The 17,999-nt window shown below is 38.7% G+C and overlaps 1 protein-coding gene across 1 annotated transcript; it reads left to right on the top strand.

The window, feature by feature from the left end:
* The first annotated feature begins 3,414 nt into the window (after positions 1–3,414).
* Positions 3,415–17,999, top strand: LOC140944346 (polycystin-1-like protein 2). Its single transcript, XM_073393512.1, has 14 exons — positions 3,415–3,430; positions 3,579–3,701; positions 4,227–4,355; positions 4,877–5,579; positions 6,169–6,745; positions 7,439–7,654; positions 8,100–8,237; positions 8,401–8,577; positions 9,478–9,702; positions 10,672–11,400; positions 12,647–12,883; positions 13,608–14,915; positions 15,929–16,097; positions 16,512–17,999. The coding sequence occupies exons 1-14, from the start codon at positions 3,415–3,417 to the stop codon at positions 17,993–17,995; spliced, it is 6,231 nt and encodes a 2,076-aa protein (XP_073249613.1). The 3' UTR covers positions 17,996–17,999.

Below are 17,999 nucleotides of genomic sequence, written 5' to 3'. Positions count from 1 at the left end.
GACACGTTTATGTTAACGGATAATGTTAGGGAATAACAAAAGTTCGCAAGGGAAAAACAAACGGTTTTCTGAGTTTTCTAGAAACTCAGTATTGAGGGTTATTAATACTAATGGATATCGAGGGATATCACCGTTGGAGTATTCTTTATCGGGAACCACGAAAAATTTCAACTCTTCACAGTCAGCCAAGGTAAGTAGAATTCAAAGTAAATAAAATCAAAGCAAAAAAAAAAAAAATACTGAAAACCTTCAAACTGAAAATTTTTAAGGGTTTATCGAAATAGTACAATCTGAGACTAATTTGCAAAGAAGATTTAATTTCATTTTTACTCATCTTTTGGTACGTGATGTTTTGAATTTTATAATCCATACACGATAAAAAGGAGGGCCCTGTGTTTTACTCGTTAACTCAGTTAAGCAACCATCCAATACTACCTCTGTTCATGGTTGAATTTTTTCAAAGAATTTCTTAATTAGTACAACTGTGTTTTTACAATAAACGTTTTAAAAATGAGTTATTCGTAAAATGTACAACTGAAGTTTGAAATCTCATTTCTGTTGTCCACTGAACCTGTTTTATCATGTCATGCGCTATTATTGCCTCGAAGTATATTTGAAATGGCAGCATCTTTGCCAGACGTTTGAATAATCGTCTGGTCACTGTTTTTTTTTGAAGTTCATGTCTCTGTAAAAATCTCGCAATCAATAACACAGAGTGGATGACACAAGGCTTACTGCCATGTAGTAAAGATTTTCTACCTAAGAGCAAAGATACCTTGATTTGTTTTGTATTCAAAACAAGAATAATAATATATTATCAGTCAGGGCCCCAGTTTTTCCAAATGAGAATATATCTACCGGATAAATTACTCTCCAGTAGATAACCAATTGCGATATCCATTGGATCAACAGATTTATCCAGCGGATGGCGTTAAATGGACGAACGGACCTTTTAAATAACTGGAGCCAGAAAGCTCAATTCATATCATGAAGCTCTAGAATAACTAAAGATTAAATGCAATTTGCTTTTAACACAAGTAGGGTCGACCTATTAACTGTGACCTCCAAAAAAACAACGTATCTGGTACCTTAGTTGGTCAATAGGAATTACGATTCCTTTTCTTTTGTTGTTGTACTACAGGTTTTTTTTTTATATTCTAGGGCATTCTACGATGAATCATGAATGGGTAACTCCTCCGTGGTAAGAAAGGTAAAGTGTTAAAAAGATATATGACAATTTACTTTAATTCCTTGCTGTTCCATTCTGTGTGTAAACTTCTTAATCTTAGTAAAATGCATTGGAGTTAGAATAACATTTCCGGCAAACGCCAAACTTCAAATTGTACCACTTGACCAAGTTTTTCCTTTAGCCATATAGATTATCATTCATTATAACTAAATAAAAACTTGTTGACGCCAGTCTCATTCAAAAGAATTATACTGGACAGTTTTATCTCCTTATTCCCTATATTTGAGAAATTTGCAAATTGAATTTGACCTTTTCCGTTTTCCTTGAGCGCGATTCTAAATTTTTCTAATAACTCTTATGTCCACGTGAAATTGAGGTATGATTTAGATCTTTCTACTGTGATAAACAGATAAAAAAAATCTCCCTGGCCGTCCTCAAGGCGTCAGATGAAAAACTTTAAAATGAAAGCCTTTAATGTCTCTAAATTCTTGGCTTTGTCGTGTCTTTCTCCACAGACAGCTATGTATTGGCACTTTCTCTGCGCGTTGCTGGGTTTGATGAATGCTAGGCAGGTGTGTGGGAGAGGTAAGATAAAGCTTATGTATTTATATATTTTAAGGGATAAAAACACTTGAAAACCAGGGAATAAGTGGAAAACACACTGGTGCCTTAGATTATGCGCATAGGTGTTAGGGGGACCCGGACATTCATCCCGGGATACCCTTGTTTACCGGGACATTCATCGCCTGGATACCCTGGTTCCCTCCATCTCATCATTGGTCTTCCTCGATTTGTGCGAAATGTGGCAATGCTGACACCCCTATAAAAGGAACCCGGAAGTCAATTTATTCATTTTGAAATTATAGGTCAACACCATGCTACCAACCTCAACATTATGTCTCCACAGCGCTTAACACTCACCTTTACCTGATTTTCTGCACTTTAAATTCTAACTTTAATTTAAATGTGACTGTTTCAACTGTAACACCAAGTTATAACATAAATTTGTAATCGAAAAAGTGAGCAAATGCGATGATTGAACATGTATTGATTAGCTACTCTCTCTCGATCTTATTGCTTTTTTTAACGCAAAGAAAACCTTTACTGCGTTTAACTTGCAGATCCATGTACCGATTACACTGTACTGAGCGAACCGGATAGGTACATCGGTTACGAGAATGTGGACGGTAATGTAACTAGTGACTCGGGCATCGTAAATCAGTGGTATCGGTTCATTGGTCTAGCTGGGACATCTATGTCAGAAAACTGTCCTCAGACTCACCGCTGCAAAGCCAACGCTCCTGGCTGGTTAGAGGGCAGCCATCCAACAGTTGAACAGGGAGAGGTGATAAGGAAAGTGTGCTTTACATGGAACGGAACATGTTGTAGTTGGAGTAGTGACATTCAAGTGTTGAACTGCGGAAAATTCTATGTCTATAAGTTGGTACCACCTGACTCCTGCCAGTCGAGGTACTGCGGGGACCATGGTAAGTGAGCTTCATCCCATGCATGCAAGGCAATCCAGGGCAGTCTTAGATTCTGGATTCCACGCCATGGATTCCGGATTCCAGGTACTGGATACCGGATTCCAACTTTTAGTGGGCTTCTGGACTCCGTGAGCTGTATTCCGGATTCCAAATCCCAGGATTCCGGATTCCCTTACATGGGGTGATGAGCTGATAGGTTTGGTTGGTAAGGATGGTAGAGCTTTGAAGTTGGGATTTTCGCAGCGATGTCTCCAAATTCACTTTGGTACATACTCCCAAGTGTAACCGAGTTTATCTTACAGGGTCTTACAGGAAAAAAATTGCTCATCAGTTGGATGGAGGGTCCAATGCGTCTTACACTTTATGACCTTTTAAAAATATAAAACCAGTCCAACTTAACAGACGACAAGAAGAAGCAGGTGAACGAACACTTGATTTATATCCTTGATAGAAATACCTTTTTTCGACAAAATAAATACCATGTAAATAAAATTTCAACCAGAAGGCTGTGGTACTTCAAGAATCAATACAACAATAATCAATAATTATGTTGCAATTGTTAATCTGTAAATATTTGATTTCGGAATTATTCCTTCAGTTTTTCCAGATACTGATGAATGCGCAAACCATGGCCATGACTGTGGTAATGATGCGGTCTGCTACAATACATATGGCTCATTCACATGCAGCTGTGTTCAGGGATACAAAGGAAATGGCAGACAGTGTGATGGTACACAAATGACTTTATTATCATGCTAATATATGTTTAACTCCAAGGCCTGACTACGTTCCGTCCTTTTATTCAAGAAAAATACTGAAAGACAGGAATGATTGTTTAACATTTTTTATAGTCAGTTCATGAAAAGCAACTAAATTGCCTAAACAATTTATTGTTTGTTTAGATGAGAATGAATGTGAGGCTGGGACACACAGCTGTGATGCAAACGCTCAGTGCAGCAATACGATTGGTTCCTTTACTTGTACTTGTCTAAAAGGATTCTCAGGAAATGGATTAGTTTGTTCTGGTAAGTTTTTATTCAGTGATTTAGACAAACTAACTTGCGTTACCGTATTTACTCGATTAAACGCAGCTCTCGATTTAACGCCAGCACCAAATCATTATTGAGGATTATAAGAACAAAACTCGGCGCAACCTGGTAATCTACACTGTCCAGACACATTAAGATCCTGTCTCAGCAAAAAGCGAGAAATTGCAGCGTAAAGCGTTTTCCTATTTTACATAATATTTACAAATAATTTATCGTAATTGTATGTCAATGGCTTGAGAAATGTGATTTTGAAATAGAAGCGGCCTCCGAATGGGCCGCCCATGAATAAATACGGTAAGTCAACAACATGAATAGACTGAAATGTCATCAACTTCATATGTGTTTAAAAAAATCCGAATAATTTCTTTTTATCCCTAGCTAGTCACCTTGAAGGGTAGGGAAATTTACTTTTTTGTCACCCAAGTCCATACGGTACTTATACAATACAATCCTAAGTAAATGCAGTACTCAGTGGTCTTTGGTTTTTCTTACTGCCTGCAGATGTCGATGAATGCGCAATGGCAACTCACAACTGTCATGAACTGGCTGTCTGTAACAACACCGTAGGCTCCTTCAACTGCAGTTGTCGTAATGGCTACACTGGGGATGGTCTTGTTTGCAAACCCATAGGTGAGCGGTTAAAAAATGTAGTGCAAAAAAGAAACTTATATCTGTAGGTTTTTGTTGTCATTAACTCAAAATATGTGTACTTGACACTTACAAAAACCATTAACAATCCATAATAATTGATTCTTTTTCTGGTTTAATTTGGTCTCCGATTTTGTGGTCAACCTACGTGTTATATTTAAATTACTGCTAGTATTAAGAATGACCAGAAATACATAGTTTTACCGTTTCAAATAATTCCTTAATGTAGTCTTTGATCTGATTATTAAATAAAGTGATACACATGTTCTCATACCTATGTCGCTTAGAAACTGCGCTGTACATGTATTCTAAGGGAATGCAACTTTTTTTTAGAATAAATGTTGAATTGCAATAAAATCATCTCAAGGGGTCAACTCGTTCTTAACAAAGAGGTTAGAAATGTAGAAAGGTGTGATATAAGAAATACACTAGGAAGTAGGACTCACTAGCCTCACTAAAGTCATAATGTATGCGTTTTAAAACTTATTTTCTTACTCTCACAGGAGACTTTACAGTAACCATCGTAGGTATTTCCAAGGACAAAAATAATGCCACCATTATCGAGCGATCATTGAAAAGTGTTCAGCAAGCGGTAATTGAAGGTTTTCCAGAAGATGTTCCAGTACTGGAAAGTTTGTTGCAATGGTATCTGGTGAGTGAAGCTGAATTAGCAGCCTCAGAGTCAGCAGAGGGAACTTTAGAAAGTCAAGGAAGCACCGAGTGGCAAATAGGCCGGAGGTCCATACCTGCAGGAATCTACCAAGTCAGGTTTACTGCATCCTTTAAGGTCGGTGATTCAGCGGCGCCGAGGACTGTTCAGGCATTTAACTATGGTTTTATTGAAGTCATTCCTGGTCCTCTACGAGCAATCATTGACGGAGGAAGCAGTGTTCGCTGGGGATCACCAGAAACTGTTACAGTGGATGGCTCACTAAGCTACGACGGAGACATTGGCCCTGGTAATCACACTGGCGTTGGTTTTGTTTGGTCCTGTAGAGAAAAAAATGAAGAGTATACTGTTAGCAACGACTGCTTTGGTGCGTTTGTTGACGGAGCAAAAACCATCACCGTTTGCATTGATACTGGAAAACTTACCAGCGGGAAGACGTATGTGTTAAGATTAAACCTGTCCAAAGACGTGAGGAGTTCCTTTACGGAGATGTCATTTGAGATAGCAGCTGGCGAGGTACCTCAAGTTAAACTGAGGTAAATGTTACAACTGTATAACACCATGAATTATACAAATAATGCGAGGATTTCTTTGTGTACATTTTAATACATAACGTTGACATTTTGGGACAAATGTTCTGAAAAAGAAGCTCGTCGTGTGTGAATGTCAAACTTCACTAAATGACATGTTGAACATGAAATTTTCAGAATTTCACCTGTTTCACAATTTTTGTGAAATTTGACATTTATTTTCTCGGGCTCCCATAAGAAATTTTCTTTGTTGTTATTACAGGTAACTAATTACATCTATAGGCCTTGAAAAATGTAAAAGAGAATGTAATATTCTTCAAATTATTCTGGTACAAGGGTTTTGTCCGCTGAAAATTAAACTTATTCAATTTCCTGGTGGATTCCATCCTATAAACATACATATTTTCCCTGGATGAAGGAAGTTTTCGTTGGTTACGACAACTAGTGTTTATTGGAATTGATAACGAGACCGTAAAAATGAAGTAAAACAATAAATAATAATAATAACAATGATGATGATGATAAAAATAATAATAATAATAATAGTAAAAAACGGCAATAAACCAATGGCTTTTTTTATTTGCTTTAAATATAGGTGCTTTGTTGATTGTGGAGCCATAGTTTCGGCCTCCAGTAAGCTTCGATTGACGTCAGAATGCTCCAATGCACCTTGTAATGGCTCCGTTTATGAATGGCACTTACAAAAGTTGAATGATGTCAAGAACACGTGGGAAGAGACAACTATTTTGTCAAACATGACTTCAACAGGATTAAATGCTAGTAACATGATCATCAAGGCAAATGTGTTACCCTCAAGCACAAAATTTACGTTGAGGCTTATCGTAACATCGCAAACGGGATCCCAAGGACTCGGGGCGCTACTGTTTGAAACTGCTGGAGAGCCACACAGCGGTTACTGTTCTCCATCGGTCAGAGAAGGCGTGGCACTTGAGACAGAGTTCATTTTTGAGTGTTTTAATTGGGAAGATAAAAGTAAACCTTTAAGCTATGAATTTCGTATTGGAGACGATCCAATTTCTTATGGCAGCTCTCCGAGGTCTGTTTCAACAGTTTTGTCAAGTGGGAAACCAAAAGATGGGCACAAAGTGGAAATAAAGATCATAATTAAAAATTTTGTTGGTGTAACGGTTACAGAGACACTGTTTGTTAAGGTAATCATACTTTTTTCTAGTAAGTAATTTTTTGCTTTATTTGTTAATATCTATTGGCCTTCTGTACAGGTGCTCAGGGCCTTGTACTACGTCCCTCACTGTGGAACCCCTTGCTGTAACGTGGATCGTTTTTTCAGTACTGCTCTCTTGGTTCATAAGAATTAGGTTCTATTCAAACAAAATTTGATATCTGGAAATGCTTCTTCCCCTTAACAAAGTTCTTACAACGGAAAGTCGGGAAACAACTGAAGCATACAGACCTGTATATCTGCAGCTGACAAGGAAGAAGGCCAGGTGGTGAGGCCAGAAAGCTTGAGGAGAATTCTGCAGAGACACATTTTTACTGTCGAGTGAAATCAGTGTCAACTTAATCAGCTCGATAATTGTGGAGATGTTCCCAATTTCAAGACAATGTGGAGATATTTATTTATTTCCACCTAAGGAAATGTTTCATCCCGAAGCAGTCGCATATATTTTGGCAACATTACCACGAATAGTTACAACTTAACCGGCTTTTACATTTCCGTGCTAACCACCAAAGCCGTGAATGAACGCCAGTCTGTTTTAAAATTAGAACGGCCGAAGAAAATTTAGTATTTTAACATCTTCTGAGTCAGATACAATAATCCTTTTAGAGTTTTATACCTGGACACTACTTAAACACTGTAATTTCCTTTTAATTGTTGACTGTAGGTCACACCGTCTGACAAATTTAATCCATGCCTTACACCAGTCGAAGACGTTGCTAGTGGACTTACAAACCTTGTAATTGGGGAAGGCAGTGAATTGAATGAACTACTGAAAAAAGGAAATATCAGCCAGGCCGCACAGTTTGCCTCTTCTGTCATGAAAACTGCCAATGAGAAAACAGATTGTGGACAAGGATTAAGTAAAAATGTTACAGCAGCGGTAAGAAATTATAAAGTAAAAGCATTTACCTGACACTGGCGTTAACGTTTTTTTAGAGGAAAAGGATGGAATTTCGAAAGAATGAGTACTAAGGCTTTTTCTTTGTTTCTAGACAAATAAGAAAAAATTGTTTTCAAGCTCCCATTAACTTACTATAGACTGTTGCAGGCCCCAAGATAGTAGTGCAGTAGTGCAGTAAAAAAGAGATCACAAACGCCCTCTTCCTCACATTGCTCACGTCTTATCTTCACTTGGCTTGCTTTTGTTTTTTTTTCGTTACGTCCCTTCTACCTGAGAGCCAGTCACACGCTATCATTAACTGTACGAGGGATAAAGAATTCAAATCTCTTTCAGTTGTTCAGAAAAAAAAGTTTGTATTTCAAACGGAAAATTTGTTTCCAAATAACATGATTTTTAATGGCTTTTTTGTGTGTTCTAAAAACAGATTTCAGGTCAACTTCTAGAAAAAATCACAGCAATAAAGCCTGAAACCCTTCAGATGTCTCAATCGATTATGGCAGTTGTCATAGTAGCGACTGAAGATCAATGGAAGCAAACATGTGACAATTGCGAAGACGTAATGGTACTAAACTTATGTTCATTCATGTTTATATGTAGTTATTAAACTATCATCACATCAAAAGTTTACGATCGAACATCAATGAATTTTTCTTTCTTTATTTTTTCCCGCGTTTGGGTAAAAAAAAATTGAAACTTTTTATCTGAAGTTTTCTCTTATTTTGAAGGGGATGACAATTAACGTGACAGACTCTGCAATAAAGTTAATGTTAAATGCTTTAAGAGACGAAGAGGAGCCTTTTAATGCCGAAATAGCAGAAACGGCGACAAGTGTCACAAGTTGTCTCGACAACGTTCTTCTCTCGGCATCCGCACAGTCGCTAGACGCTCCATCATCGGCCAAGGTACTAATCATAGTAGCTAATCGTAAGCAGTCACAAAGAGAAGTTGGGAGGGGGGAGGTGACAAGTGACAAAATTAACTTCATGAGACAGAGTATTGAATGCAGTTTGGGGCTGCAAATAACAGTCGGTCATCGGACATTGGCCGACCAAAATTTGCCAGTGTCTAACAAAATCCCACCTGTGTTTGGACATCTCAAAGTCACGAAACAACATTGACTTGGTTGTGTAGTTTTCTTTTACATCAGCGTAGTATGTCCTTTATTTTACCCGATATAAATTTCAACCTTTTTTTTGAGATGTCCGACCAAAATTTTGTTGTGTCCGACCAACATGGTGCAGTCCTGGTCCGATTTTAACACCCAAATTTATTTCTTTGTTGTATAACACCTGCAAAGCATTAAAAATGGCATTGAGAAACTGAGTGAAAAGGGAAATGGTTTTGCTAGAAATATTGTTTCCTGTTATATCTACAACCTGCATAAGCTACTGTGAAAAAGATTGCAAAAGTTTAATTTTTTGTTTGGACAAAATTACACCCTATCCATTAATTTTTTGTTTACTTAATATGCGATCGACTTGTTCGAAAAAAAGTTACTATAGAACTAAACAGAATGCTGGGAGGACTTTGATGATGCACATTACTGCAAAGGTTTTCAAATCTGCGACTAGTAATTATCAAATGAAAATTGCCGTTATTGCAAGACTGAATTTGTAACTTACGATATGCAAGTATGTCCTATTGGCGTTGGCTATGCATAGCTTGGAATTTTTTGCTTATTTACAAGGAATGTAACAAACGTAAAAGTTTCCTGCCTACACGCTAAATCGCTTTTAAAAGACGATTCTTGAGATTGCTTATCACACACCCAATTTTTTTTTCATTTCATTTTCGTGTTGCAGGAGTACGTGCTAAGGGCTTCGGAAAACTTGAATGCTATGGTCGACGGACTTTTTGCTCGACTTGTTCCATCCGAAAATATGGTAGTTGCAAGTGAAAATCTCACTGTATCTCTAGCGAAGATTTCTTCCCAAGAAATCAATGGAATTTCTTTAGAAGAAGGACAAACAAGGTTCCAGCTTCCAGGAAACCTTGGATATGTTGGTGTGGGAAACTTAAATGCAATGGTAAAAAGCCTGTTGCTTTTCGGCTTCAACTTTTGATGTTTTTGTTTCATGTGTCTGTGTTTGTTCCTTTTTTTGTTTCGTTAACTGTCTATGCGAATAACGGGTATTGTTTTTGTATTCATTTTAAAAGCGTGTTTCCCTTCATGACATTTGCAAAAATGATATTTGTCAGGAATACATAACAAAAAGGCAAAGAAAGCCTACTAACTGCCCTCCCCCCCCAAAAAAAAGTAAAAGAAAATTAAAATAAAATAAAAAAAAATAAAAAAAAATTAAAGAAACGATACTGCAAAATATTGGGTTGTGTAAAATTCAAAATCTGACTTGTGAACTCTAGATATGAAAAAAGAGCAAATTATTTAAACAATGTAGTTTTTGATTGTAATTAAGGTTTAACTTATTCAAAAAGGGTGCAGAATATTAGGAATATCAGCACATTAGGAATTTTTTAGTAGGTTTACATTCGGCAAGGGTAAAATCCCCTGAAGTTGAAAGAGGCGCGAGAGAATAGTGAAGATAAAAGATGGAAGATACCCACATAATAATCCAAAATGTGGACTCGATTTCCGTCGGGGAATCCGACCAGGCTTATGAGATTCACCGAACACGACATTTAGCAACTTACATCATTTATCACTACACAGCATTGATTCCACATTGTTGGTCCTAGAGGTGTGCAGGACGCGTGTCACATTCGAAACTAATAAATGGCTCTGTTCAATAAGGGTTGGTCCGTACCTAAGGGGGTAGAACCTCTAATGGGCAACTGGTTGGAATTCCTTGATGTAAGACTTGCATTTTCCATTGTCACATGCCCGTGAAATTACCATTAGACACCTTAAAGGGGCCTTAGAAGTTGAAAAGAAGTCAGAAATGCCTGTTAGTACAAAAGTTTAATGGCACTGAAAAAGGAATATAAATTATCCACTATTTTACATGGCTATACACTTAAGATCTCTTTTTCCGTAGATGTTAACAATGACCTTTAATCCTTACACCTGGGACAACAGCAGCTCGGCGATCCAGTCAAGTGTCACCAGTCTTGAACTCCAAAGCAACAATGGGACAAAAACAAACATTTCAAACCTTGATGAAGACATCGTAATAGTTATTCCAATTTTAAGCCCATCAAAGGGCAATGTAGACGATAACTTTGTGCCAGAACATTCCTTTCTGAAGCCAAACAAAATGTCCGTCCGAAGTTATCACGCGGAACTTGCAAATATTCCTGTGACGATTGAGATGGTTGTCACAGATGAAGGCGTCTTTGTTGTAGCAGTGTTAATTAAATTTGGTTCCAGGCCTGACATTGGCAACTTCGATCACAATTTCACCAACACGTTTAAGTCAAACTGTGAAAACAAAACAGAAGGCAAACAGAACGAAGGATCCTGTCCTTCAGAGGAGACTTCTATGATAGTATTGCCTCCAAAAGAGGGCTTAATTTATGTGGGGATTTTTCTTCTTGGGGCTGCTAACACTAGCGAACACTCCAGAGAAAGAAGATCCTGCTTCGGCCATGGTCGACAAAGGCGCTCTTGTGTTGGCTTCAAGGATCCACCGCCAAATGGAGTTACGACAACGGTTATTCCCCAGTACGACCCGTCCACAGATGTTAACTATACCATGAAAATAACCCAATCAAGCTGTTTATATTGGTCAGAACATAAAGACAAGTGGACATCGGATGGGTGCAAGGTAAATCTGTTTCAATTGTGAGGTTGAAAGTAATAGATTAGTACTCTATTTTCTTAAGGATTACTCGGCTTGGCACGTACGTTGATCAGGTGGTATCAAAACTGGATTCCTCAAAATCCTTGTGGAATTTGAAATTATTATCCAATTCCATTGCACATGAAAAAAATATACCTCTTGTTGAAACCTCCTAAATTTGAAACCCTTTACAAACATTGCATGCAATTTACCAGCTATGTCACGCTAGTTGATATCCTTTAAAGCTGAAACTTGTTCCCTTATCAACTGGATTCAAAATGGTCCACTTTTTCTTTGAGAGTATATTAAGGCACTGAAATCATTTCTTGTCCTCTGTTGCAACGGTTGGCTGATAAAGTTGGGCCAACTTTTTCAATTTCTAATGGTATGGCTCAAAGTACATAAAAGTAATATGCATAGTGCTTCCTGATTGAATTTGCTTGATACCTCTTTAGTATCTCTAACGGAACATTTTGTTTACGATTAAGAGCACAAAGTAATGACTTCAGCACAGAATTAGCTAGGGACCGTTAATTTTTAATTGGGGGAGGGGGGGGGGGGGCGCTGGTGGAATTCGACGTGTAGCTCCTGTAGTATGTGATGATCTCCCCTCTTCGTAAGAACTTTTTTGGGGCGGCCTACCCTTGTATCTCAAAATAATTGAGATGACCTCCCCCCCCCCAAAAAAAAAAAAGAAAAAAGAGAGAGAAAGGACAAAGAAAAAAATGAAAAAATGACTAAATAAGTTTGTTAATTTTTCAAAATGAAACGTTCGAGTTTTTGGTGGGATAAAATTGCCTTTTGGTGCATAATACAGTAAGGGGTCTGGGGGCATGCTTCCCTGGGAAAATCTGAACTTTCTGAATGTCAGAAACGCTGGTTTTTGGCATTCTGGAAGGCTGTTTGTATTATTACAAATGCCGTCACTGCAAAATTTGAAGGATTTTTTTGGTGACCCCACCTTAAACCCAGTATTTTTTTTCTTTTAAATCCTCCTTTAAAGCCATATTTTTTTCCCTGGCTACCCTCATATCCCACCAGCCCCCACCCCCCACCCTGATAAAGAATGGACGGTCCCTTATTGGCATAAAAACAATATCTTGGTGACATAGTCCCTTTAAATACAACATAACGCCATTACATTACACTCCCTAAAAAATAGCATACGAAGAACCATATATTTACTAGCACTTTTTTTGGCTGAAAATGATGAAACGTTTTTATTTTGTAGGTTGATTCAGAGACAAACACATCTCATCTCGTTTGCCGTTGCAATCACCTTACCTCCTTCGGGGGTAACTTTATTCAGGCGCCCAATCCAATAGACTTTGATAAAGTTTTCACTGAGTTTCTGAACATTTCTGAGAGTGGAAACATTTCGGTACTGGTGACCATTGTTTGCGCAATTCTTTTCTACCTTCTTGCAATAGTGTTTGCACGGAAAGCGGATAAAAGAGATGAAAAAAAGGTGAGTAGCAAGTAAATTTTATTCCCTAACTTTCGTTCCTATTTGTTATGCTTAAATGTGCATGTCGGAAGGAAAAATAGAAATAAAATAGCGGTTGCAACTATACAGCTAATGAGCCCATGAGGGGGAGGAGATCAACACAGTTTTATACGGGGAGGCTCCATCCCACGGTCCTCCCCGCACCCTTTTCTATACCATTCTTGACAGAAAAGGTATCCCTTTTCAATGCCTTCCATTGACAAAGGATACCTCTTTCACATACTTAGTTTAAAGTTAGTTTTTCCTTTTCAACTGCTGCAAATAAACCTTCTTTAAGATATGAATAAATCATTAAGCCAAAACGTTTTCTCTACTTTTTCACAGCCATAAAATGCATCTGTTAGCCCGTTTGGGCCTTTCTGCCTTCCAAACTGACAGATTCCCCTAGCATTTGTCATACTTCAGCTACAGAAATCTCTACCCAGTTATATACCTGAAGACTGAAAAAGTTACCCGTTGCGCGGGGAGCCTCCCCGTAAAGGCTATGATAGGGAGTACCCCCAAGGAATTTTGAGCCCTAGAAACACTCGTGTATTTAAATAAGGCACAAAAGCATCATTTTTGTGCTTAGAAATGCCTGCACTGTTATTTTCACTTGCCGACATTGTCTAGACTAACAGACTACGTACATATTTACATTGCCTTCATGTTAACTTACAAGGTTCTTATTGCCTTTAAATTTTAGATGTGTCCGCCAAAGTATGTTACCATCGTTGATGACGGAACCTATTATTACGACATGGTAATTTGCACAGGTGTTTGGAAAAATTCAGGGACAACAGCAAACGTGACAATCAGTATTAAAGGTGAAATAGACGAATACAGTCACATTCCATTGCGTAGTAAAGACGAATCAAGAGAACTGTTTGCGAGAGGGAGCATAGATGGATTTGTTTTGATCACTAATGAATCGCTGGGGCCTTTAAAGGAAGTAACTTTAGAACATGACAACGCACAAGACAATCCGTCTTGGTTTGTGGAAACAGTATTAATTAGAGATAGGCAAACCGAGGAACAGTGGACCTTTCCGTTAAATAGGTGGCTCGCAGTAGAAAAAGGTGACGGCTTAATAGAAGCAACTGCAAACCATGGAATCGAGAGTCCCTTTACAGATCAAGTACGCACCCGTTTTGGAAGAAAAATTGCAGATAGTCATCTGTGGATATCTGTGTTTGGTAAGGCCCCTAACAGCACGTTTACACGAGTGCAAAGAGCATCGTGCTGCCTCTCAGTTCTTTTCAGCGCTATGATTGCCAATGCTATGTTCTACGATATTGGCGGAGAATCTGAAGGTACTATTTACGTTGGACCGTTTAAGGTTTCCTGGCGACAAATCGTCGTTGGCGTGCAAAGTGGATTAATAGTTGCACCCGTTAACATTGTCATTGTCTTACTGTTTAATTCAAGCAAACCAAGGAGTGTCAAAGCAGACGGCTACAAAGAAACAGATGAAGTCCAGCAGCTCATCGATCAAGTGAAAGACGCAGGCTGCATGTTACCTTACTATTGCGTGTACCTGGCATGGTTCCTTTGTTTCGCCACAACAATTACAGCAGGGACTTTCACTTTATTTTACAGCTTAATGTGGGGAAAAGAAGTGGCAGAGCAATGGCTTGCGTCTATTTTGATCTCAAATGGTCAGGACATCTTTATTTTGGAACCGGGGAAAGTAATGTTGGCTGTTGTGGTTATTTCCCTGCTTGCAACAAGAAGCAAGGAAAACAGTAAAGAATTTGAGGCATCGAATACAGATGTTTGTTTAAATGAGATCGATTTAATTTGTGATAACCCTAAAGAGTGCTACAAACAAGGTCAGCTAGACGTCATGCGCGAAAGAGCCAAAAAGGAAGAAAAGTTGGCTAGCGTAATGAAGGAAATTGTTGTACATTTAATATTTGTGTTTCTGTTGGCGATGGTCTGCTATGGAAACAAAAATAGTTATCGCTTCATGATGTCAACCACACTATTGAAACCATTTGCAAAGTTTGATAAGGTGAGCATGTGTCGTTTTACCATTCATAACGGATTTGTTTATTTTAATTTGTAACCACTTATGATTATTAGCATAGTTCTAGATATGGTATGGCCGAAAGTAGTCTCTATACGCACGGCTGTGCGTAAACGAGGTGACATGTTCGGTTGTGTTTCCAGACCTTGGGTTTCTGCCGCCTGCTTTTGAGTCTCCTGATAAAGGAGGGAAGTACTTTCTAACATTTTTTGAATCAATTTTCTTGCAAGTCAAACGAGGAGCAAAGGTGGTGGAAATTAACCAGTCCACCGTTTCAAGAGCTTAGCAGAGCCCGAGTTGTAGTTAATTTTGGCGGAATCCAATGAGGGCTTTTAACTTCCTCGTGGCAAGTGATCCACTACAAACGATAGTTTTTTACGTCCCTGTGGCGAGTGTGCAAGAACCAGCGATTTTTAGGTCTTTTAGGTCTGTGAGAACCATCCATTGGTACGCGTGTACGTTTTTTTAAATTTCTTTAGCCGCTTGAATTCAAGCAGAAAATACGCAGCAAATTATCTGAGGCGGAAAACATCCCTTAAAATTAGACAAATCACGCAATAGCTAAAACATCAAACAAATTCAGCACTTTTTGGACCAATTGCATTAAGGTAATCTCAAGACGTCTTGTGGCCGGTACGGCTTCCACCATTGTCCGAAATGAAGTTCAGGGTAATATGACAAACTGTGACGTCTTCGCCATCAGAACAAAAGCAAGTTTCCTGGATTTCCCCGACCACAATGTGACGAGCATATTTATTTAACATTTAGCTCTGTGTGGGCTTTAAAACTCTCTCGTCCTCGTCAACGTTGCCATTGATAGTTGACGATATCGGTTCATACTTTCAGCTTTTGGTTTGTCGTGTTTAGGGTGAGAAAGCAGATGAGATTTTATATAACCTTACAACCCTTTCAGAATCACAGCTTTCCGTTCCAGTAGAGATCAGAGAATTGATGCGTTGTGGTTTCACTTCATTTGAGCAGCTTGCTTTTTATTTCAGGTGACTGGAACGTTGAAGCTGAGGTGGTGGATAGGGCATGATTTTCTGCCAAAGTTTTACAGCCAACAATGGTACAATGGACTTAAAGACAGTGAAAATATAAACATCGAGAATAAGATGTCCATATTAGTCGGTATGCCATGGATGCGGCAGTTGAGAGTCAAAAAAAGTGAGCACCTGTTTTTTTTTGATGACGTGGTTATGTAAAATAGCTGTTGTTGCTTTTGCCTTGCAAAAATTTCCTTGAACTATAAATCTCGAGGCCTCTTTGCGTCCTAGGATGTCTGGGGAGAAGGTAAAAGAAAGCTGGCGGAAAAAGATGTGAAGAGGAAAGAGAAGAAGAAACGCTTCCGTCTTCTTCCTCTTTCCGCCTTCAACCACGAGCGTAGAATTTTCTAATAAATATTTTTATATCATTGGAAAACTCAGTGGGAACCTTTACTGAGGAGAGAAAAGATATTCTATGAGCCACTTCTGTCATTGTTGATATCGCTGAGGCTATGTAGCTCACATGCAATAGAAATATTACAATTACTGTTATTTTTCTATTAAAATAGAAAAAACAAATTGTTCTTCATTTAAGGTCCCTGTAAGTCGCTCCTTCAGTTTATTCCAGACTGTTACTACGACTACTGCACTGAACTTGAAGACACCACGCCACTGAGTCTTCCAGGATGGGAGCCAATACCCTTGAATACTTCATGGCCAGGAGCCCTTCAGCTATGCCCAAAGCCTTGGCGTTACCGAACGGGTAAAGAACTGGACAATGGCCGGATAAGAGGAACTTACAATACCTACGACGGAGGCGGCTATGTTGCTCTCATGGGATATGACTTTGAAACTGCCCAGGCTGTTCTACGCGAGACTTTTGGTCATGGATGGGTTGATCGAAAAACACGAGCGGTGATCCTGGAGTTCGCAGTGTTCAACGTCAATACAAATCTCCTTAGCATCGCTACGTATTTTCACGAGGTTCTTGCCACCGGCGTTGCGTTCACAACAAGGAGGGTCGAGACCATCGAGTTGTTCACCACAGAACAAGGGGCTGTTATATTCTACCATATTTGCCAGTTTCTTTTCATGACCATGGTTTTTTATCACTTTATCATGTTGCTGTATCACCTCTACCAAAGCCGTTTTGATTTCTTTAAATCAGTTTGGAATATGGTCGACTTTTTAATGATCATATCCTCTGTAGCGTCAGTGGCGTTCTATATGGTCAAATCAAAGACTGTTCTAAATAATATCAAATCCATCCAGAATAATCCTTATGATCTTGTGCATTTCCACGCCGCCTTGCATTGGGCAAACTTGGAAAATTCTGCAATTGCTATTGCCATATTTATGGTGACGATGAAGCTTCTGAATCTAATTCGCTTTAATCCTTACGTCATTTACTTTTTTTCGTCTTTCCGTCAGTCGGTAGGCTATCAGCTGTCGTACCTTTTTATTTTCCTGATAATGTTTCATGGCTTTGTTATATCAGGAAGACAATTCTTTGGCGACACAGTCCGTGAATACTCTAGTTACCTGCAGGCAGTTATATCTCAGTTCGAATTTCTTTTGGGAAAAGCTGTTCCACTTGATGATTTGCGACGTGAGCACCCAGTTTTAGGCCCCTCGTTTGTTTTCGTATACATGTTAACAATGACGATCGTTCTCATGAATATGATAGTTTCTGTTCTAAACGAGTCCTATATCGATGCCAAAACTTACGTAGAGGAAAGTGCTGAGGATCTTGAAATGGCACATTTTATAGCGCAAAGATTTGAGGAACTGCTAAGAGGCAACAAGAAGCGACCAGAGTTTAAGTTATACTGTGATGAAGCAACGTTCATGAACATGTGCCAGTCGGAAGCCGAGCCGAACTGTTTAAATTCTGAAACCATTTTCAAGTGTACAGAGGAGAGACTAGAAAAGGTCGAGAAAAGACTCTCGGCCCTCATTCGAGGCTCAGAAAAGATGAATGCTGACAATGAACGAGAGGAAGCGGACTTTCTTAAGCTCCTCAATATTTTGGCCACTTTTAACAAAAGTGGACCAATCTCGAGTAAATCTCCATGTTAATTGA

This window comes from Porites lutea, chromosome 7 (genome assembly GCF_958299795.1).
Source record: "Porites lutea chromosome 7, jaPorLute2.1, whole genome shotgun sequence".
Classification (NCBI taxonomy): Eukaryota; Metazoa; Cnidaria; class Anthozoa; order Scleractinia; family Poritidae; genus Porites; species Porites lutea.
This window is presented reverse-complemented; position numbering and strand designations above follow the sequence as displayed.

Excerpts from the sequence above, each read along its gene's own strand:
- LOC140944346 (XM_073393512.1), top strand. Across the intron at positions 8,238-8,400 it reads ACAATTGCGAAGACGTAATG|GGGATGACAATTAACGTGAC; the intron begins GTACTAAACTTA and ends CTTATTTTGAAG. Across the intron at positions 16,098-16,511 it reads GCAGTTGAGAGTCAAAAAAA|GTCCCTGTAAGTCGCTCCTT; the intron begins GTGAGCACCTGT and ends TCTTCATTTAAG.